Genomic DNA, 24639 nt, shown 5'->3' on the forward strand with positions numbered 1-24639 from the left:
TAGTTTTCCTGTTGGTTTTTTTGGTTTTTTTTTTTGTTTTCAAACTCACTTATAGTCTTATTTTACTTCTAACTTTTTTGCTGAATTAAAACTGTGTTTAATGATTAGCCTCTATTAAGGCCAAATAAATACAGTTTCGAGTACACCATCCAATGAAAGGCCTAAATACAAGCCTACCTCTCTCAGCTACCTCTGTCACATCCACCTCCTACACACATGTGCACACCACTGAGAATATTTGAAGCAGGAACACTGATCTGTTATTGCCTGGTAATTTTCTCGGTGTTGTGTTTGTTTTTAACTACTTAATATTAACTACTCTGTTAGTGAAATGTCCTGCTATGTGTTTAAGGTTGCCACCCCTTGCTATCAATACAGAAATGTCTAATATTATTAATCCTTATTTTGCTTTCCCTAAACTGTGAGCATAGTAGAACCCTGAATGTTAAATATTCTGCTATTTCCCCAGTCGCTCTTCCTAGCAGTTGCTTTTTAACCACCTAAATTTAATCTAAGTTCCTTCTCCCTCAAACGCTATGCTCCTGTTAAACTCCTGTATCTGTCAGCCTATCCTATTTCCATTGCTTTCAAGTTTCTTTTTCTCACCCAGTGGGTTTTTTTTGTGTTGTTTTCTCTCTGCAGTTTTTACTCAGACATTTCCCTAAGCATGATTCTCTACAGTTTCTGTCATTTGCTTGCCTGCATGACCAAATCCAGTACTTTGTACTGGCTTTGCCTAGTTTCTTTCTGTGACTGTCTCTTTTTCTATCTGTCTCTCTCTCTCAATATATATATGTATATGTATATTTATATACATTTGTATATATGTATACATATGTGTGTATATATATATATATATATTTGAATCTGTGTGCAATTCTATATTTTTTCTATGTTTGTTTCAGTGTTAGTGTGAGGTCTTGAGGCTGCATCTACTTTGAGTCTGAAAGCAAATGAAATTGCACTTTCAATTTATTCTAGGCAGTGTGTTCCAGGACTGTGATGTGACGATGTGGCGTAGCACATTTATTCACATCAACTGGAAGCATGCAGCATTGAAGTTGGTGATCAACTCAAGCATGCTGTTGACCTTCCAGTTTTCTTCTGTGCATATATATATGTGTCGGCATAAAAAAATGCATATATATATGTGCGCCTGTATGTGTGCGTGCACGTGTGCGTGTATATCTTTTGCATGGTGTTTGTGTATTGTTAGTATGTAGTTAGTTACATGTGGGGCCCTAGCAGGTCTGAATCAGCCTTTGTATGAATGTGCCTAATGATATCCTCAAATAAATACAGAATAAATCATACTGTGTGCAGACAAAATTCTTGTTTAGTCTCTTATTTCTCTTATATATATTTTCTGGCAGACTGGAATAAACAGTAAAATAATAAATTGTGTCTGTACACTGCATGCTGTCCTTATGCAAGACTCAGTTTCCTTTTTTGTATATGTTATTACCTTTTTTTGTGTTTTGTTCCAGTTCGACGGGTCCCACCGAGGTTCTCTATACCCCCAACAAATCATGAGATCATGCCTGGCGGGAGTGTAAATATCACCTGTGTTGCGGTGGGATCACCAATGCCATATGTGAAATGGATGCTAGGAGCAGAAGATTTGACACCTGAGGATGATATGCCAATAGGGAGAAACGTCCTTGAGCTTAATGATGTCAGACAGTCTGCAAACTATACTTGCGTTGCTATGTCTACCCTTGGTGTTATAGAAGCAATAGCGCAGATAACTGTCAAAGGTATATCTCAAGCACATTTATTTGGACACAGTTCTGTCTTTTATTTCATTCATTCTGAGCAAACATATTACACTGAAAGATCTAAATGCCATTTGCCCTCTTAAATCAAGAGGGTAAATCTTCTAACCACTCACTAGCATAAGACAAAATACAGGTTCAGACAGCAGTAATAATCACTAATTGAATAATTAATATTTATTAAAATAAGTTAGTAATAATTTTCCATTACTCTTCTGTGTCTAGCTCCCAGCCTTCATTTCAGTTAAAGAAATTATCTTGAAATGTTGTGTTTCTTTATCAACAGCAGGAACCTTTGAGAACCAGTCATTTGATTTTTAGAATTGCTGGGTGTCCAAGTATCATATTCACTGAGTAATTGAAAACAAGAGGTTCAAAAAATATCTGAAAATTCAGTTATAATTGTGAATTGCCTTTCTATAAGATTCCTCTTTGGATATGGTTATGATTTATTACAAAAGTCAGTATCATTAATTCATGACAAATTAACTGCATTGGACAGAACGTGAAGATTTTCCAATAGTTTTTGGAGGAAATTGTAATTGACAAAAGCTTGCTCTGAACAGATTACTCCTTCTTTCCATTTTGTCTTCCCGTTTATTTTTGTTTTGTTCTTAGTTACTGTTTGTAAGCTTTTTTATTCTAATAAAGAATGTCTACTGTTACATAGTGCTAACTGTATTTTTTGTTATGTGTATTTAGCCTTACCCAAACCTCCTGGAACACCTGTGGTGACAGAAAGCACAGCAACTAGCATAACGTTGACTTGGGATTCTGGAAACCCTGAGCCAGTTTCGTACTACATAATCCAACACAAACCCAAAAACTCAGAGGAGCCATATAAAGAAATTGATGGGGTGGCCACAACACGTTACAGCGTGGCTGGCCTAAGCCCATATTCAGAGTACGAATTTCGGGTAGTTGCTGTAAATAACATTGGGCGAGGGCCCCCCAGCGAGCCTGTGTCAACAAGGACTTCAGAGCAAGCACCTTCAAGTGCACCACGCAATGTACAGGCCCGTATGCTGAGCTCCACCACCATTCTGGTACAGTGGGAAGAGCCCGAGGAACCTAATGGGCAAATTCAAGGTTACAGAGTTTATTACACCATGGACCCCACTCAGCATGTCAACAGTTGGATGAAGCACAATGTGGCTGACAGCCATATTACCACTATTGGGAATCTGGTACCCCAGAAAACATACTCTGTGAAGGTTCTTGCTTTTACTTCTGTTGGGGATGGACCACTTTCTAGTGACATTCAAGTCATCACTCAAACAGGAGGTAAGCTAGCAATGAGCAAAATTTGTGAGAGAGACTTTCAGTTTAAAGTGTTGCAAAAAAACTACCCCTCAAGTATAGCCTGTTTATTCAGGCAGTTTTTGCAGATAACCTTTCTAAATTCCACAGTGCAGGTTATCTTTGCAGAGTGGAAATTACCCCACCATGCTTTCTTTTTTCATCAGTGTCAAAAACTATATCTGCAGTGCAACTGAAATCTCAGGGAAACCTTCATTCTGGGGGTGGCCAAATCTTACGGCTTTTGTTTGTCAGTGCTCTGTGCACTAAACCTACTTCTCAGTAATTCTTCATAGATTTTTTTGAGATGTTATTTGTGTGTTTTGGTGGGTTTTCTTTAGGCGATATGCAGTTCTCCTATGCCGAATCACTCTAGGGAATATTGCTTTTGGAAATTTAAAATGTATGTGTACTGCATATTTATTCAAATAGTTGGTAAAGATTCTGAGAACACAGAAAACATGAGAGCAATAAATACAACAAATCTTTGTGTACGTTCAAGCAAGTAGGTTTGTACACTTTGGATTTATAAGTCAAATCAAAGCTGCCCCAACAAAATGCATACCTCAGGGTCACTATTTTTTTGGTTTATGTTTGCAGTTAGGTTGTTTTGTTTCTGTTCAAGAACTTTTAGGTCCATGAATTAGTTTTACTAGTAAAGGAAAAGCAAGCACAGTAAAAAACATGGCAGAAAAGTTTTTATGAAATCTAAAGTGAGGAGCTCTGGTAGAGTTACACTGCACAAAGTGTTTTATTGTAGCAATAAGAAATAAAAGGTCCTTTTGTCTAGCAGTTTAGAGAAGTCTGTATGAAGTATTACTGCAGGTCAGTGATTTCCTAGAAATATATAATAGTACTTGAATTTTTTAGTACAGGAAAGTTTCCTGTAGCAGAATTTAGCATCCCTCCAATTCTTAAAAACAGATCTCTAAAGTATAACTGTAGACCGTTATGTTTCATCCAGTTTTTACTTCTGCATTTTACCAACATGCATTTAATAAAGACAGAAATTGATGTATTGTCCTGGAATCATTCTAGGCGTTGTGTTGCACAAAGATCTAGATGTTACCTTTTGCAGTATCTCAGCTAAGTTACAAAGTTACGAAATTTGCACATGCAATTGTCAATATATACACCACAGTTTAGTTTTGGCATTTGCAACCATTTTCAGAGAGCTAGTTTTTATTTTGACATCTGACTTCTGATTGAATCCACATTCATGAGGCTTTTCCAGAAGAAGGTTTAGTGAGCTCCTTATCTGTGTTTTCACTCACAACTGCAAACCTCTTAGATTAGCAAGTGTCTGACAGTGGCTTCCTCAGTGAAGGATGAAGGAATCAAAATAATGAGCCCTGAGGCTCAGCTGGACTGGCCCAAGTTACATTACTTTCTGAGGTCACTTCACAAAAGTAAGCATGTCCATCTGTTTCTGATTACTGTTGCAATCTGAAGAAATTATAACAACATTAACAGTGCTGGAGTGTTTCTCAATACATTATTTCAATGTTTAATTGTGACTATATTAAAGAAATTGAAAGAAAACAAAGAATGGGGCATACAGGAAGCATATTTAAGCACTGATACTTTTACTTGAAATACAGATGTTTTAAGTCGTAAAAGAGATAGAAAATACAAAAGTCTAGTGAACTTGTCCAGTTCAGGGTATGGTTAAAAACTAGGATTTGCCCATCTCTCTACCAGTAGTTTATCTTCAGCAAAAATCATAGAAAAAAATGCCCTCCTTGCCCTTCTCTTCCCGATTTGCTTTTATGTACATCTGAATATGATTGTTTTAGTTAAAATCTCTCAAGATTAAACACATTCCAAATATTAAAGCAAATATAAAGTGCCATTTAAGGTCAGGGAAAATGGATTTAATGGAAACATTTTAAAAAAGTTAAGGTAGGAATGGGATGCTGATTACGTTTGGTTGATTTTATTTTAAACAAATAAGCCTGCCATTATATATATATATTTAGCTTAACCTTCACCTTGGGGATATTAGACCATATATAAAAGAAAATCTTGCTGACAAGTGTGACTTACAGGCTCTATTAGATGGTTCAGAGTTTTCCTGCCTTAAGTGTATTCTGATCTTTGGAGACAGATTATAAAAATGACTAATTTGTTCTTAAAAATACTGTTCAGAGGAATTTTTATTTTCTTAGTATAGCAGAATTACTCTTTTGAAATGGGTGTATGAATGGCTTCTTTCTTTGCAGATCAGCTGAAACTCTGCTGGTAGTGAAATTTAGATTTTTAATTAAAATATTTACTGGGAGCATGTAGTTTGAGGGGAAGTGAAGGGTATATTTTTTGGACAACCAGACATTGAAAAAAACCCAAAAAAATTCAGTTTTGGTGTTCAGTATTTTTCTTAAGCATTTGAAGGCAAAGCCATGTCATATTGCCCAGTTGTTTTCAGCAGTGCCTTCTTTACGGTAAAAAGACCCAATTTTAACGGATTCTGTAATCAGAAAGGAGCTGTGGAGCTGAGCCTTTTGAGTGAAAGGAAACCAGTTCCAAAATTTGAGAAAATTTTTACTCCACATTTTGGGCCAAAGGATTAGATTCTGTTCAGGATGGAGTCAGGATTCGTCTATTACGTAGGTTAATTGACTTACCAAATTTTAGAATAAAGGAAGATTGATACAAGTTTTAGGGTGATACTTCTTTTGGTTTTGTTTTTGTTTCTGTTCCTGTTCCTGTTCTTGTTCTTGGTCTTGTTCCTGTTTTTGTTTTTTTACTTTGTTAGAAAACAAAATTTGTTTGAATCCAGTTTAGCTGCTCAGGACGCACTTTTCATAACTCCTTTCTGGGCTTAAACCTGTCATAAGAAACATCATTTAATCTGTGTGTACCAAGAAAATTTAGAGTTTTGAACTGTCTCAGTTTGGGCATTCATTTAATTTTTAACCTGCAAAGAGAGGAGAGCTAGTAAAGGAATTAAGTGAATCTTGTTTTTCTTCTGAGCTTAGATAGAAAGACAGAAGAGAGTTCACAAGGTCTATTGGATAGCGAATTACTGGAAAAAGAGCTAGGGGAAAAAATTAATAATATTCAAGGAAATGAATGTGCACCTGTTAGCATATGTTTCAGTGGAAAAAACTTAAAGCACAAAACATATTAGTTTTAAATGAAGGATTCTCCATTATTTGAAAACTGAGATTTATTATAATTATTAAACGGTAATGCTCTGAACATAGGAAAAAAGACAGTAATGAGAAGCTCAAGTATCTGACTTGCAGGGCACATAAATGGAGCCTTAGATTCAACAAAATTAATGTTTCTAGAGTTCTTGTGGTAAAAGAAGATTAGAAGTTCAGAGAAAGAGTTGGTAGCAAGGTAGTACTGTTCTGTGTTGTAGCAAGCTAGCTACTTTACCAGACATTTAAATTTTTTTTCATGAACACATAAATGGGGAGACCTGATGTCTCTGAAACCCCACAGTCCTAGCCTGCTGCTGCAAAATGCCTTTTGCAGCATTTCATGAAATGGACTTCCACATGAAAAGAGTTGAGAGCATGTACCTAGAATCTCAAAAAGCAAGAAAGCAGGTGGGAGAAATTTAGGGTTGAAAGGTTCCTCTGGAGATCATCCAGTCCAACTCCTCTGCCAAGGTAGGGTCACCTGGAGCAGGTGACAAAGGAACATGTCCATGTTTTGAGTGTCTCCAGAGAGGGAAACACCACAACCTCCCTGGGCAGCCTGTTCCAGTGCTCTGCCACCCTCAATATAAAGAAGCTCTTCCTCAGGTTGAGGAGAAATTTCTTGTGGTTTAATATATGGCCACTTCATCATCCTCTCTGTGGGCACCACTGGAAAGAATCTGCCATCATCCTTGTGGCATCCCACTTTGAGATACCTACATGTATTGATGCTGAGGTGGGGTATAGGATAGCTTTTTAACTGACTTAAATTTTAAAACTTCCCTCAAGGGACATTTGTTCCCTCGAGGGACATTTCTGGTCAAGTAGAAAAGACTATATCAGCTTTTGAATAACTCCCCTACTATCAATGCACAGGTAACTTTTGTTAAGTGTTGTAGTCTCTATTTTACTTCGTTTAAATGCTAACAAGATGAGTTCAGTATTGAGAATCTTAGCTTCACACACTGATAATTTATCTCTTCACTGTGTTCTTTAGTCATTCAGAGAGGACCAGGTAGACTCTGTCTTTAAGACTGACTGACATGTTTATTTTATTCTCAGGGCTCCCACTATGTCAGTTAGAGATAATATTTGGAAAAAGTGATTTATGAATTTCTGACTATTTTTCAGATAATATACTATACTTTTTTAAAATCTGAAATGTATAGTAGTTAATTATTTTGAGTGCTGTGGTTCTTTGTTTGATACTGCAAACCTCAGGTATCTTCAGACTCATTAGAAGAGATTATTTCAGTTGTAGCAGAGACAGGGAGAACACAATGCACATATTATTTTGTATGTTACACAGTGCACTTTTTATTTTGTATGTTACCCATTTTATTTTTTAATTATATTCTATTAGGACTTGTTTTTCAAAAAATATGTATATTGTTTACAAAGCAAAAACTCTGGAGCACAGTAGGTCTTCAGTTGTAAGAGTTCCTCTGTAGAGTTTCATGCTTCTTTCAGAGAACTCAGAAGCATAAACTTTGGTCCTTTTAGGTTCCCTACTGATTGTAAATTCTCTTGATCAATCTATTGTCCTTTGCAAAGCTTGTTTCTTATTGAATTCATTGAGTTTACTTTAGTACTGGGTTCATACCAGAGCTTATTGGCAATAAGGTGTGTTTAGTTTCTGTTATTTTGGTTTTGTTTTCTTTCTTTGTCATCTTCTCTTATCTGTTTGGAGCAATGCAGACTTCCTTATCACCTTTTTCTTCTGTCAGTGTTTACAGCATCAGAGTTGTCTAACTGTGGTTAAAAAAATCCAAGGGGAGACTAAATTTTAAAGCAAGATATTATTTTGACAAACAGCATTTGGAAAAGTCCAATTAGCCATCAGCTTGTATTATAAAATGATTGAGAATTGCAGATCCAAGATGACAAAGGGTTTGGGTTTTTCTAAAAAGAATACTTGGAGAATGAGGGTCTTAAAACATGTAGAGAGTCAGGAAATACCCTTAGTTCTCCATCTGCTGCCATATTTATCATAACAGATGGTACCAGCTTTCATATGAGTCACTTGACTGATCATTTACTATTACTGCCTGGCTCTGTTCTACAATTCATGTATCCATACATTAAGCACAGATCATAGCATTACAGGACAATCAGACTGGCAGGATGATTATCTGAGGAGGAGTCCAGCCACAGCCACTGCCCAGAGCAGGCTCAGCTCTGGGGTCAGACTGAGTTTCTTAGGGCTTCACCCACTTGATGTGTAAAACGTCCCAGGGCTGGTATGGTCCAACCTCCTTAGGCCTTGGCTGTGTTTCTGCATTTTCCTGAGCCTCACATGTTTTCAACTTGTGCCACTGCCTCTCACCTGCCACACTCTGTGAAGAGCCTGGCTACATCTCTTCCACTCCTTCTGTCACTGCTGGGAGTGCTGTTGAGAGCCATCCATTCTTCCAGCTGGACCATCGCCAGCACTGCAACCTGTCCTTGCAAAATTAGAATCTGTCACAAACACTTAGTTGATGTTTCCTCTAATGGCTCCCCATGCTTTGGGATCATTTCCTCTTTGCACTTTGCAGGACCCAGGCAGTGTTCTCTTTTTAGACCAGACACCTTTTAGAAAAACATCTAATTAGTCCTGTCCCTTTTTGTTCCTGTAAAAGAGTTGGTCTCCTTTTACTCTCTCTCACTCATTAATAAAGTCCACTCAGGAGCTGGAAGAATATGTACCTCATGTATAAAGGGTCTGTTTGTTGAAGGGTAGATATCAAATGTGCACCAGGTTACACAAGGGCAGTGTTCTCCTGAAATTGGTATTCTGTAGAAGTCTTGGGAAGATAAAAATGAATATACCAAATTATTTTAACAGTTAACTCTCTGAAGTTTTTAGGTCTTTTACTGTACTCAAAGAACATACTTGTAATGCTGTCTTAGAATTCTTCCCTGATAAATGTTTGTGAAACCATCATTATTGTCACATCCTACTTCTTACACCTGTTCTCAGTGTGTTATAAGAAGTGCATCTTTTTATTTTTCCCCTGAAAAAATGAGAGCATGTCATATTTTATTCTTGAACAGCTAGAAATGCTGTGGAAAACTTTCATGCCTTATCAATGGCACTATTAACTGGAAGTAATGTTTTAGAACTTGGGTGCCAAAATTATTGTATACAATCCAATGATATAGTTATGTTTTCCTGTCTTTTCGTAGTCAACCTTATAATTTTCTTCACATTTGAAGAAGTAAATTAGGATAATATTTAGTGTGGATAATTTGTGTGACCATTGCACAAGATACAGCAACAGAGAATATTATTGACTAGTGCAGTCAAAATTGCATTTTGCTTCTTGCAGTTAGAAAGTGTTGTTACTCTATTCTTAAATATACCAGTCATTAAAGGGTGGAAATACTTCACTTAATGAGAAATTAGCTGGATATCTCTCCACTAGGTTATAACTACTTCAGGTTAAACAAGTTCAGTTTTGTATGTGGGTATCATCTTCAAGATCAGGATGTGTTTACTATCTTTCATTTATGAGCTGAGAAAAAAAATGTAATGTCTGGAAATGCATGTAATAGTTTTAACACTTTATTCTAGACTATTTCAGCTAATCGTGTTGTATTAGCTTTTTCTCATACAGCACATATATATAGATGTATATATTTGCCATTTCACATATAGGTTATTAGATGGCTGGTATTCATCACTAGACATTTCTTCAATTACATTTCAGTTCTGTTTGCTTTATCTACACTGCAAAAGCATTTATTTGAAATCCTTGATAATTTTTAACAGGTGAATTAAATGTATCATTTTACTTTTTCTGTGCTTAGATAATTTTGTTTCATAGTTCTGTGAATACATTTGTTTAAGTTCAGTAAGATAAATAAAACTGATATTGCATGCCATGTTTGGATAACATTTTAAAACATTTGAAAATATTGACGTGTCCAAGTACATAATTGGCAACACTGCTCAACTTTTCTTTAGTGCCTGGCCAACCATTGAACTTCAAAGCAGAACCTGAGTCTGAAACGAGCATACTGCTTTCCTGGACACCTCCACGGTCTGATACCATTTCCAGCTATGAACTGGTTTACAAAGATGGGGAGCATGGGGAGGAAGTAAGTGGAAAGATTGTACATCTTCTAAGTCATCTTTAAGAAGTTGGACATAAAATACGGCAATGGTTTAAATTTCATATTTTAGTAACTTATTTTAGTAGAAATGCCTTGATATTTAGGTTTGTTAAGCTCAGCAGTTAGCCTAGTGACAGACTTAAAGTGTGTAAACAGCAGAAAATGTTCGGTTTCAGTTTTGTTTAGTTTGGTTTTGTTCTGCTTTATTTTCTTGAATTTTATTTTTTCTCTGTGGTTTTATCCCAGAGTACAAAGGCATACAGGCAATATAGGGAAATCAGAGTCTCTGAATACTGACCAAGACATTCTCTTATTATCTGCGTTTAGCAACGGGTTTCCACTGAACCTACTACATCGTATCGCCTGCAAGGCTTAAGGCCAAACAGCCTGTACTTGTTCCGCCTAGCTGCACGGTCTCCTCAAGGCCTGGGTGCCTCAACAGCAGAAATCTCAGCCAGAACCATGCAGTCAAGTAGGTGTCTTTCTTTAAATATTTATTCTCTTTGTTTCTATTAATCTCAGCAGCCCAGGTAGGCAGAAACAGAGAAAAAAGCAAAATATGATATTCATGTTGCTTGATACAGCAAAAGAATGCTTAAAATATGAAGTTCTGAGGTGTATCAACTTTATATATGAGTGGCTTTTACATAGTTTCAAAAAACAACCCAAATAAACCAGTGTTTAAGGAGGCAATATAAAGTTGGCATAATGAAATTTTATTTTATAATAAGGTGAAATGTGTAATGCAATAGGTGTACATTAATAAAAGTCCTTAACCAATAGAGTTCCACCTCCCTACTCTGCACACTTCCTAGGTTGTTTCTGCAGCATCTCCCTAAAGTGCAAAAATTTGTATCAAAAACATGCAAAGTGGATCAGGTTGAATATTTCAGACTGTACCAGATATTTCTTACCAACTCTTCTGTAGTATCTTATTCTGATTTTGATAAATTTTCTTAATCTAGGCTTTTTATGATGTTCAGTCATTTCCACCTTGAGAAAAATGATTTGGGATGTAAAAATTTGTCAGAGACTTATATATTCACCTTAAAACATTTAAATTAAGACTTAACTAAAACAATCAGCTATGAGGTCCAGAAGGATTATTCTTGCCTGAGAAGTTAGGTTTTCCTGACAGTTTGCATTACAGTGTGTCATTCAAAAACTTAGTACAATTCTATTTGTATTTGTTTTAAATTACATTGCCTGTTCTTAAAGTAAGATAATTCAAAACAAAAACTTCAGTTTCTCAGTTGACATTAGTCTTTTTAATTTGCAGTCATGACAGGTGATTGCACTATCATTCCTTGTTAGTGTTATGTATTAATATCAATTAGTGTGACTGGAGCACAGTGCAGATCACCTTTAAGCAAAGCTAAATGTGTTTCTGAAGCATTTCTAAGGCACTTGGAATAAGCACAAAAAAACACATGTAACACAAGGTTAGTTTTAGACATAGTGGCAAGGCAATTTTTCAGTTTTGTAATTCAGAATGAATAATTTGATTAAGAAATAGGTATTTATTTATTCTGGGATCCATTTCAACTATTTAGAGTGGTCATTATCTTATATTGGGTGAAGATTGCTTAGACTGCCTACAAAACAAACATCTAGGAGCCAAGGCTGTGTGTTCCTTATAAAGAACATTGCCATCTTCTCTTCTTGCATATAAGAATATATTATGTTTATCTCAGCCTCGTGTCTTCAGATAGTAGCAACATCCAGTTGATTTCAGTGGTCAGATCCACATTATTTGCTGCAAAGTTTACATTTGTTTTTTAAAAATGTGCAGTTAAGAAAAAATATATATGCATTAATAAAACTGGTTAAAGTAAGCCTTCAAATTAGCCTCAGTTACATAAGTGCAATATTTTGCATTTTCAGAGTATGATGGATTAAAAATTAATAAACTTCTGTGATTTTATTAGCAATATTCACCAGAATGTGCTGTTGCCTTTCATCTTTGTATCAGTGGGAGATGCTGCAGGGATTTATTTCTTTTTTGTAAGACCCTTAAGGGACATTTTACATGTGTTTCACTTCCTGCACAAGTTAATGGTAGAAGGGGATCCATTTCTTTTGAGTAGCTGATTACTGAATTAGTCTGTAAAAATAACCCAAAATGTGTTAATTCTCATCTGCTCTTCCCTCCACCTCCTCTACTTAATTGAAATTCTAGTAAATTCCCTCCTATCTTCCCTTTGGAGGTGCAGTGTACCATACTGAGTAAAAAGCCATTGATCCCTATAGAAAGAACTGTAGGGAACCAAAGGATACATGTGTAAATGCAGTCGGTCACAGCAGGGTCCTAGGCCTTCTCTGTTGTTTTAATTTTGTTTGATGTGACTATTATAAGTACGTATAAGTATCCATTTGTTTCTTTTTTCCCTTAAGAAACTGAAAGAAAAGGTGGAGAGGGGGATGTAAAGGGGAAAAAAAGATCTTGCACACAAAATTTATGTTTTTCTTACAAGACAGGAGGCAGAAATAGGAAAGGAGTTCACATCCCCTCCTTCTGCTAGTGAGTTTGAATTATGGCTCCTTTTTGGTGCTCTGAATGATCTGTTAGTAAGCATAGATTTTGGTAAGTCAAAGTGCATTTAAGCAGATAAATGCATACCTAACTTTCAGTACTAGATTTGCCTCACTGAAAGCAGTGGAATGACATGCATGCTTAGATGCTCTGAAGCTTGGGGAAGGTAAATATGCTAGCATACTCCTTTGAGAACAAATGAGTAAAGGTGAGCATTTCTGCTCTGGAAGACTGCTGACAGGAGATCAGTCAGAAACTCACATTCTGAGGTGTTGAGCTTGTAAACTCACTTTGTAAAATGAATACCTGCTTTCTTTACATGTTGTTTGGGGTAGATTTGTTTCTTTTCTGTAGAAATAATATACATTACTGGTAGGATTAATTCTTTGCTAGCAAAGGTGTCTCCAAGAGGAGTTAAAAAAATAAAACTGACAGCTGATCTAGGGTAAGTACAAGTTACAGTCAGAATCAACAAGCCTGTCACTTTTTCCTGGTAGGTAAATCTTTGACTAAGACTTTCATCATCTTCTATGGACTGCATGCTCATAGTATGTTTGCTACAATAAATGTTTCAGTAAATGCTTTCAATTTGAATGTAATTTATGGTTGAACTTGTATCAGGCAGACTCATTAAAAAAATAAAAAAAAATAGTAATTTGTTTATGAGAGTGGAAAGGCTGCAAAAATGGCAACCTATGGAGCAATTTCTAGCAATTATTGCAAGTTTTTAGGAGTTCTGTTAAAGATTTTCTGTCTTGAGGAAAGTAAAGCCACTTGAACGGGATGTCAAAATTTGTAAGTAAATACATGTCACATTTTATTTAAATTGTTATAGCTTGCACTAATTGCAAGGATTGTAAAGATAGATCAGTAGTCATAGAGGTATCACGTTTTTGTTTTATTTCAAGAAGAATTTTAATTACAGGTAGGTAATATTATTTTGAGGCTTCATTTTCATATATTTCCCCTACATCCTTTTTCACCATTTAGTTCACCTGTTCATTTTCAGTTTCCTCATGTTAATAAGCCAAGGTGCATATGATTATCTGACGTTCTGCTGTTTTGAGTTTCTACTTTTTTTTGTTTAATTATTATTTTCATTTGGTTCTCTTTTATTTATTTTTATTTTTTCTTTTTGTTCATTTTTTTCAATCACTTCTATCCTTCCACTCAAATCCTCCTTTAACCCACTACTGAAATTAGAGCCATCAGCTCCTCCTCAAGACATTAGTTGCACAAGCCCCAGCTCCACTAGCATTTTGGTAAGTTGGAAACCTCCACCGGTGGAAAAACAGAATGGCATTATCACTGCATACTCCATCAAGTACATTGGAATTGATGGAGAAGATGTCAAGCCCCATGAAATTTTGGGAATTTCCTCGGACAGTACCCAGTACCTTTTGGAACAGCTGGAAAAGTGGACTGAGTACCGGATCTCTGTGACTGCTCACACTGATGTTGGACCTGGCCCAGAGAGCTTAGCAGTATTGATTCGGACAGATGAAGATGGTATGTTGCCTCCACTACATCAGTTTGCACCTCTATGACTCTGTCATCTGCTGTCTTTTGTATAGGCTAACAGTAATTTTTTCTGCTCCTCTTTTTTTTTTTTCCCCGAATATAACCAGATATTTTCACCCTTTGAGCTTTTTATTCAAAGACTGTTCTTTCTACACCATTTTTCTATTTGGTATTTTTGTATTTTTTTAATCAGAAAATTTTTTTGCAAGTGACATGAATCTGCTGCTCCTTTGAGCCCATACGTATCCTTCTTGCTCCTCCTTTAATGAAAAATAACTCCTAGGGAAAATCTTCCTGCCTTTTCCTTGATTTTACAGTCATTGCCATTTTTAAACAGTTATGTATATAAACTTTTTTTTCAGGTCTTGGTTTTTTGGTTGTTTGTTTTTGGTTTTTTTTTTAGCTGCTTTCTTCTTCCATATTGTCCTTTTTGATTTAAGGGTTTTTTTGGATTGTGGGGTTTTTTTGTTGTTTTTTTTTTTGTTTGTTTTATTTTTTGATCTTGGAAAACTGATGCTCCACACATTTTCTTTTCTTCCATTCTTGAAAGTGACAGAAGACAGCCTTGTAATCAGCCTCCTTTTTATCCTGAGGAAAAAAACAAACTGAAATAAAACATAGAACTTGACAAACAAAAAAAAGGGCAACTTTTTTTTCAATCTTTTGTGGTTTTGTTATTATTATAGTATTATTATTTCGATGATTAAAATCTCTCTTTGTATTATAATGCTTTGAATCTCAAAGCATCTTCCTTGGCTTTTGTACATTTTTACATGTTTTTCTATTTCTCTAATACTCCTTTTTCTTCCATTTTTTGCATCAGTCATGTTTTTTGATCTTTTCACTGAAAGGTAGAGCAGATTTGTTGAGCATCTTCATTTGCTGAATGATTTGTATTCTTCAAAGACAACATAGTGAGTCTGCCCTTTCTTAAAAAAAGCGACAGGCATGGGTGGGACAGGTGGCTGTAATTCTCTTCTGTCCAATGATGTTGTTCCAGTTCCTAGTGGTCCTCCTCGCAAAGTCGAGGTGGAGGCTGTCAACTCCACTGCTGTTAAAGTGTCGTGGCGCTCGCCTGTGCCCAATAAGCAGCACGGCCAGATACGAGGCTACCAGGTGCACTACGTGAGGATGGAGAACGGAGAGCCAAAGGGCCAGCCCATGCTGAAAGACATCATGCTGGCAGATGCACAGGTAACTGGGACACTCCCTTCTTTCCTGGGTCACAGCCAAAACATTTCGTGTACCTAAGAGTTGCCTTTTGTTGTTGGGGGTCTTTTTTCTTTCTATTGAACAGTCTACCAGCTAGCGTTTTCTGTGTCCATTTCCAAAACTTTTTTTTCAGAACACTTGCATTTAAGGGTTCTTGGGCCAAAACAAGACACGTTCTTCTCTGTTGATCTGCAACTAAATGTTAGGCTATGTCATTGTTCTGATTCCATTAAACCTTAAGAGACTTAATGTGAACATGTACTCTGAAGTTCTAAAGCATCAGGGTGACCTGATCCAGAGTTAGTGTAGTAAACTGTGCATGGCCTGATCCACCCATCTCCTATTTCAGTGTTTCAGTGGAGAGCCTAGGATCATTAGGAACCTGTGTTAGCCTGTGTTATTACAGTGTTTCTCTGATTACATAGAGAATCTCTCTTTCTCTCTTGTATGCACCTTACTACACAGTTCACGATAAATAATGTTCTTAATGTAACTTTAGAAACCACTGAGGTGTTATACTTCCCATTATTCATATCAGGAGCTTCAATAAAATGAGGAACTTAGTTTGAATAGGTATATGGTTATTTATATTGCAAAATTTCCCATCTATTTTAGAAATTATGAGAATATGACATAATGAAAACATCCAGTTTAAAAAGCTTCTCAAACTAGGATTTTACTGATTGAGTTATACCAGCACTCTGTAAAACTTAAGATTTACAAAGCTCCTGACACTGAAGGGGTCATCCTATGGGAAGCTATTATGCACTTGTGTCTCACTGCTAGCTCACAATTTGTGACTGGAATGACTGGAAATAAAATGAAATTATTAACCTAAATCAAAGAGTAAAATCTGTTTTGTAAGCATTTTACATGAGTAAACAAATAGGAGGTTGCCTTTTTTTTCTTCTTCAGTTTTGGCTCTGAATTTCAGATTTGTAGAGACCTCTTTGGAGAATAAGTCTCCTACACCTGCATTTTGCTCATGACCCTAATTGCAAAATACTGTTTCTGTTTCTGGAGGACTTTGCTGTCAGTACTTACTTTCTTATTATGGAAAACATGGTGTTCTTACAGACAAAGAGACAGAGATGAAAGTAGATCAGGAAGTGTGAAGGGAAAGAACATGCTAGTGTGCTTCGGTTCTCTTCTTCTTTTCGCAAATTTTTGCTTTCAGCCTCTCTCTAGTAGGGGATTAAAATGATTTTAAACACTAGAAGGTCATTAACTGGAGACTAGATGAGATATTACAGTCCAAATATTGTAAAGGCAAAAGTTGTGTTTCTTCTTTTGTCAAGTATGGCTTTGACCAGCCCGCTTGCCACTGTTTCAGGAATGATAGACAACTCCTTTCTCTTCTCACCACTCCTTCCTGCCTGTAGTACTTCTGTGATACATGTGAACAAGGCTAGTGCAGGTATGAAGACCTTGATGGTAAAATACCTGTGTGGTTTCAAAACTTAATGCATTGAATTAATTTAGGAAATGGAAGTATATAGCCTGGTAACTTGTTTAAATAAACCAGGTAGCCTTTAATTCTTCCTTGGTAACTTTCAATAAAAAACTATTATACAATAGTACTACATGGTACAAGAGGATTCATTACTTCTTTTATTTGTCAGTGAAAGAGAAGTAGCTGGATTTTAGGGAAAACAGAAATGGAATTAAAATGGAATTAAAAATGCCTGGCCGGATTTCATTAACCAAATTTCATGTGATTCTACATGGATAATTTGTACTGTACATGACTTTTTCAGACATCTTTCATATTCATTTTACTATAAAGAAGAAAACTTTATCTCAACCAGGCTACAAATCTCCTTATTTCTTTTGTTTTTCCTTTTGACTTCCTTTACTGTAAATTAGTGGGAATATGATGATACTACTGAACATGTAAGTACTTTTTGACTGGGCAGAAAAACATTGTGTGTTTTGGTTGAGATTTTTTTTGTTTGTTTGCTTGTAGCACTGTATGGTTTTGTTTTTGGTTATGGGGTTTTTTGGGTGCTTTCTTTGGGTTTATTTTTTTTTTGTTGTTTTGCAGGGTGCTTTTTTGACATTTGCACAAATGCATGTTCCTAACATCAAGGGTTTTCTCTCATGACACCTTTTTTTCTTTATTGTTTTGTTTTGTTGTTTGTTTGGGTTTTTTTTACCCCAGGGAGAGTAGGGTTACTGTTGCTTGCCTGTTCTGGGGTTTAGCATGATGCCAAAATATAGAGCACTGATTTGTGTTTTCATCTCTTTAATGGCTGTCACCAAATTTGCCTCACAATTTCTTCTTTACAAGGTGATAGAAAAATAAAACAGAAGCGGTTCAGAGTTACATACCAATAGCTGCATTTTTCTGTATTCATTTTAATTTTTTTTTGTGTAACTGAAAGTAGGAGTCAGTTGTGCTTTCTTTTGTATAAAATAAATACATGCTATCAGGAAAGCCAGATGCTCTGCAGTGTTTATGCCTAAGTAATAATTTTTGCTGTATCCAAACGACACTTTCAAACATTACATACAGCCATAGCTCTTACACTGTGAAGTACTGGTTGTTTTAGATGAAACTAATGGCTTCATAAGTCTTTCTGTTTGTGGTTTTGTGGTGGTTTTTTTTGCCTTTTGCAGTTTAATTTTGGTAGTACCAGGAGCAGTTTTCTTATGAAAGATATGAAGTCTTACTGATTTTGGTCTTACAGTTCAATTAAATTCTGAGATAGAGTCTAAGAAGTTGATCTTTTGATAGTAGATTTTCATGTGTTGTTTCATCCTATTGTTTGGGTTTTTTGTTTTTTTTTTACTTGAGCTATTTTGCCCACTCATTCTGATCATTACCTAATTATTTCTATATTGCTAATAACTGACTGTAGATACAATGCTGAATTCTAATCACATACTTATTAAGCTCATATCCGCTATCTTGAAAAATCCATATACTATGAATAGTCTGGCCCATGATTTTTATATTAACTTTTCATGGTTGTTGCATCTGAGGGATGTGTGATTGCACATTTGCTATTTATTTAGGTGTATAAATACACCATCCCTCTGGCAGCATTGAAATATGGTGCAAGTTCATTCAGCCATATGAAAATGCAAAGGAGTAGTTCAGTGGTTACTGGACTACTGAAAGCTGGAGACTCCAGGCCCATCAGTTACCTCCAAATACTGTCCTTTTATACTTACATATAAGATTTATTTATATTAAGAGTGTCAAAACTTACTTCTCTTGCAGTCCCTGTAGCAGGACATAAGTTTAGTACATTTCTCATACACCATTCAGCATCTTCTGTGTGCATATACGTGTGTGCACACACACATATGAAAAGATACAGCCTTGCTCTCATATATACAGTTTGATGTTGCTGTTACTTTGCTCTAGCTAAGGAGATACTTGTTTTGTAGCTGCTGTCATCTGAGGGGCATCAGATCTATCCCCTGACCAGATTTTTAGTGGTGTTTTACATAGTTCTTTTAGAGCTGAAGGGCTAGTTGTTTCTGAAGTCCTTTCAGGTGTTGAGCAGTGCAGTCCACCCAGTGACACAGGTTGCAGTGAAAGTGTTATGGAAGTAACAAGGCTTTTTTGTTCAGCTAAACCATCATTACTTAAAAAATGTGCATGTAAATGCACACATTTTTCTTACTAGGCATTTTAGAACTATACCTGTGATATCCTGTTAATGATTAGGTTAAACTGAGTTTCTCATTTCTGCATGTGCATGTGTTTCACAATGTCAGTAGTATTCCTCAGGCAAGGTATTTCAGAAGACTTTTTTCACTGTTCACACCACTAAGCCTTTGGCCTTTTGCTTTAAACTACCTGAGGTATACTGTTTGGATGTATGCTGTCCTTTATTGCTTAAGTGAGTGAAATGTTTGGCATTATCAAGTATTTCACACAGTACAGGCTGTTGGTGCACTCACATGCTTGCTATTACTGCCAATAGCTCAAAAGTGTAATATAAATGGGTTTCTAAAGGATTCTGCATTCTCCTGGCAAACCATCTATTTTAAATTAATTGTTCTTATTTTATTTTCTTTCATCTTAGGAAATGATAATTTCAGGGCTTCAGCCTGAAACCACATACTCTTTCACTGTGACAGCCTATACAACTAAAGGTGACGGAGCACGCAGCAAACCCAAACTTGTATCTACTACTGGTGCAGGTAATACTTATACACAAATTGAGCTCTAAATGAATCCTTTGCTTTTTCTGCTACTGTTTTGTTCTTACTGTTTGAAAATCTCCTGTTGTGTGAAAAGTGTTTCTAGGACATAGGATTTTCTGTTTCAGTATTTGAACCTTCATTTATTTTGATAAAAATAGAGCAGTGACTCTCTTTATCCCTTTCTTAGTTCCTGATGAGGTCACTTTATAGTTTTTAGTAGCTCTTCCACTAAAATTGGTGTCTTCTTTGAGAGGAAAAAATAGAAATTTTTCCTTAGCTCAGAAGGATATTTGAAAAACTTGTAAAGGGCTTTCATGATCTTCATGAAAGTAGCAGCACTGCTGCCTGTTAGTAAAAACATTGAAAGAACCCATCTGTATGATATTCACAACTTATCTCAGAAGAATGTAATTATTAAAGCAGAGAATTGGAAAACAGAATGAAACTCCACCCTGTGAAACCCTGAAGCCCATATTGATTCAGGGGTAATTTTAGGAACACACTGGGGCAAAATTCATTCTGCCACTGTGTTCAGTCTGTGTTTGATCTCAGGTGGTATCAAAGGTTGGATATCCTGACTGCATAACCAATAGAGCAGTTAGCGCAGATGGGATGAACCAAACTGCTTTTATATGAGGAACAATTTTTTTCTTCTTTTTTTAATATGTCTCTGTGGCACAGCTTAACCCAGGTTTAGTGTCATGCTTACCTACAGATGTTCACAATCTGTAGGTATTGTGTTCATTTTCAGGGTTTTGTAGTGCAGCCATTAAAGATATTCTATTACAGTCACATACAGCACCATTACAAGCGCTCTGAATAACAGTGTATTGTTTATGCTAATAGATAAAATTCAAAAGGTATATATATTTGTATTTATAGTGATTGATTCAATTTTTAAAACAATCACTGAATGCAGGACACATCTTGTATTAATATCAAAACCATCTATAACCTTTTCTTGTTAGATTCCTTGGAAAAAATCTCAGTCTTGGTGGCTAGATGCACAGTGCTTCATTTCAGGTCTTAGAATACATTCTAGTCATTACTCTTGGCTATTGCTGAAACATACTCTCTAACTTCTTATCTTTCCTGAATTTTCATACTCTGAGAAAAAAGGTGATATCTATTTCTGTCATGTACTGGAACTTGATTTAAGAAAAAAAGGCCCTTGATCCATTACTCTTTTTTAAAGCTCAATTCCCAGTTTAATCAGTTACATAAATTCCCAGTTTAACACAGTTATATAAATTGAGATTTTATTAGTTCCTAGACTTAAACATAGGCTATGGAAATATGCTTGCAAAACTTAAAGTTTCACTGCATTTACTCCTTATTGACTGTTCATGTATCATGCTACCAAGAACTTTGATGCTTCTAATTAAAAAAGACAGAACAAATCCTATGTCCCATATGAACTTGATTGAAGAGCAATGGAGAATCAGAGGCATGTCTATAAATGTAATTCATATTGCACTGTTCTTGTCATTTGCTTAAACCTGTGAACAATTGATGTTTGTTCTTGGGATTAAAGCTAGTTATCATTCTGCTCCTTCATACATTCCAGATTGTAAGAAATCTCTTCACTTTGTGTTACAGCTTGCTGTGTTTGAGCTGTTTTTGTAAGAAAAATTTGTATGAATATTTTTGCAAAATGAGACATTGACTAGAGTCAGTACCAAGAGCTTCCTGCTCACTTTCTGTGAGAATGCATCACACAAGGGAAGGAATGATGCGTTAACATCAAAGGGCTGTAGGTCTGTGATGCAGTCTCCTATTCACTTTCAGTATCCATTTTTTTTTTCCTAGAAAGGTGCTACTGGAATACTACAATAAAGAAAATGAAGGATCTGCTTTCTAGTCTAACTTCTAAAGTTTGAATGAGATTGATTGAGATTATATCCATAAAAGATATGAAAGGAGAATAGATATTTGAACTTTTACTAGAGAAGCTATCTGTAAAGTATTCTGTGAGACAATAACTAACTCTTCAACTGTCCAGTTAGTGATACAAAAGTATAATTTTTTTTTAGGCAGGAAAGATTCACCAAGTAAGCCTATAGTATGGTAACTCAATTATTAGTGTAGTCACTGAACACAGCTGGTATTTTTATTCAAGAGTTTGTTTTTAGTCTTATGTGCAATTTCCTTTTCTCACTGTTAAAATCAGATGGAACAAAAACTGTTACTGAACATTTCTAAATCAAAGCACTTACTAGATTATTTGGAGCAGAAATTAAAAAATGTATGATTAACAAGACCTTGATAAAAATGAAGACTTACTAGTCAGTGATATCATACAATTTTTATGAAGATTTTAATCAGACCTTTAATTTCTGTGTCAAAGTAGTTGAAGAATGTCATAGGACAGTAGCTTGTCCATTACTTGTCTTTTGCTATCGTACTGGACAGCAATCTTGAAATACAGATTTCAGCTAGAAAATGAAAGCTTATATTAAGGCAGTGGTGTGCTTTATGGCAGCTAACAGAAAACACTTATTTCAGGTAATTTGGCAAAGGCAGTTTGCGTGAGCTTCTACTAGTGGTGGCAAGCCATTGCAGCAGCAATATCTCTTGCAAAGGGGTGTGTGAAAGATATCTTGCTACTTTCTAATGGAAGAGGATTTCACTAGATCAGAGAATATATTTTATTTTATTGACAATTTCACTTCTTCTACACTCATGGAAAATTTAGATTATTATCAGAAATTTCTAGACAGAGCTGTTTGGTGACACAACTGTATATACAACTGCACAGAATCCTGTCATTTGTCCTAAAAGACTGTAATATTCATACGTAAGTCATACTGAAAGTAAATGTTAACTGAAAACTGTCTGGAAATAAAAAGAAATTTATCTGCTTTGCAACAGCAGATAGGCTTTACAGTATTAAAAAAAGTGACAATTATTATTTACTATTATAGTCACAGGGTATTTTATTGGATAAGTAAACTTTATTAGTACCCTGATCAAGAGCAAGTATTAGTTTCTTCCTTTCTCTGTAGTTATTCAGAGGTTAAAATGTCATTCTAATTGTGAAGTCTGCCACAAGAAAAAAAAACAAAAGGCAATTTATTACAAAAATAATTTAGTTATACATTCCAATAATCTCTTCTCTAGAAAACTGAAGGGGTATTATTCTTTTTGGGTAAACTCTTATTTGGTGCCAGTAATAGTTAGAATGCAGAGAAAATTACGGTCTGCAAAAGGCCTTCACAGACTTCTCTTTGTTCCATAAAGACTTTCAGTTATCATTGAGGAAAAGTCAGAACTAATCAGAGAGATATTCTTTACGCAGCAGAAAATATGGGAAAACACACAAGATTTCACAATAATGCTGCCAGGTGAACTCAACATGTAAATTTAAAGAAATTTGGAAAATTTATACAAAACCTACCTATAATTCTTATGAAATTAGAAGCAATGTCATGACTTATGACAGATGTAATGAGGAAAGAGCTTACTAAATGCAGAATTTTCTTCAAGGCATGCTATTCTTCCCTCCTTATTCCTAATTTTTTATGCAATGGTAGTTAGACCTTCTGACAATAACAATCTGATTTGCTGGGTGCCTGAGAACTGAAGATAAGTAATAAAATCTATTGAAGTGTTTAAATACAGGAACCAGAGCTCACAGTGCAGCAGTTACATTCACTGGGGAAGGCTTCGAATGCAGATGAAACTAATTAGTCTTTGTTGAAGACTGGGTTGTCATTGCAGTACTACTCCCAAAACTATTCTGGTCTCTTGACCTGTCAGGCATTGGTACTGAATGAGCACCAAATTTATAAATAGTTATGGATATGTTTCATTACCAAATAAATCACTATAATAGAAAAAGACTTTTTTGAAATAGAAGTATTAATGAAAACATAAAAGAAATGTATACAAATGGATATGAATAAATTAAAATTAATTAATCAATTAAATAGAACCAGTAAATGAGAATTCATATTGGGACTCCAAAAATGTACACTATATAAATTCTATAATGGTGCTTCTGGCTTGATTAGGATTCAGTGCTCTCTGGACTGATTCAGTTCCATTCCTCCTTGATGTCCATATCACTGGACACATACCAGTTTGAACTTCTCTAAGACAAATCACCAGTTAGATCAATGGGTCCCAATTAAGTTTGTGACTGAATGTAGTGTATAATTTAAGAAAAGCTACCAATTTAGCCTTCTTCAAAAGAAATCCAGTTCATGTGCACAAAAACCATGCTGTAAAATAAATCATATGTGGTAAGCCATGCTGTAAAATACTAAATTCCGAACTGCGTTACATCTCCACATTGAAAGGGTGGAGGCAGAAGTGATTGATTTATGTATGGAAACTAGAATGATAGGGTTCTATCCTGTGTAGTAATGATTTTTGAGGGCAAGGTTGTTTTGACTTTCTGACTTCTACTACATTTTTACTCTTAATGATAAAATTATGTTAAACTTATCTAGAAACTTGCTACTTCTTCTTTAATTATTTTCCCATTTGCAGGAAATGTGCCTTGGATTAAGTACATGAAAACTTATGACAGTACTTTTTTTTTTTTTTGCAAACAAGGATTTGTGAGACAGGACCATTCATAAGACATTTGTTGGAAGTTTACTTCTTGACTTGTGTTCCTAGATCCTGTGCCTCTGAATATACTCTGTATTTAGAAATAATGGTAAGGGAACAGGACAAAAGCAGTAAATGTCTCTACTGTTGCAGTTCCTTATACTGTATTACTAAATAGTGCAGGAGCCAGATACTATTTCTTCTTTAGGTAATATATGGAACTGATAGTGAGGAAAGAGAAAATATATCCCTATTCCTGCTAAAAAAAAACTAGCTTCAAGAATTGTAAGTGCACTTGTGTTTATATCTATCCTCTTTAAATAACATTGTGCTA

The 24639-nt window shown here is 35.5% G+C and overlaps 1 protein-coding gene across 1 annotated transcript in view; it reads left to right on the plus strand.

Moving 5' to 3' along the window:
- The window catches only part of PTPRD (protein tyrosine phosphatase receptor type D), a 362060-nt gene that overhangs the window by 226901 nt on the left and 110520 nt on the right, over window positions 1–24639 (plus strand). The window contains exons 9-16 of the mRNA XM_066569175.1: window positions 1488–1757; window positions 2478–3059; window positions 10173–10306; window positions 10649–10793; window positions 14058–14363; window positions 15376–15569; window positions 17454–17480; window positions 19628–19745. Of these exons, the coding sequence (XP_066425272.1) occupies window positions 1488–1757; window positions 2478–3059; window positions 10173–10306; window positions 10649–10793; window positions 14058–14363; window positions 15376–15569; window positions 17454–17480; window positions 19628–19745 (1776 nt within the window). The remainder of the gene's footprint in view (window positions 1–1487; window positions 1758–2477; window positions 3060–10172; window positions 10307–10648; window positions 10794–14057; window positions 14364–15375; window positions 15570–17453; window positions 17481–19627; window positions 19746–24639) is intronic.

The sequence above is a fragment of the Molothrus aeneus genome, chromosome Z, assembly GCF_037042795.1.
Source record: "Molothrus aeneus isolate 106 chromosome Z, BPBGC_Maene_1.0, whole genome shotgun sequence".
Lineage (NCBI taxonomy): Eukaryota > Metazoa > Chordata > Aves > Passeriformes > Icteridae > Molothrus > Molothrus aeneus.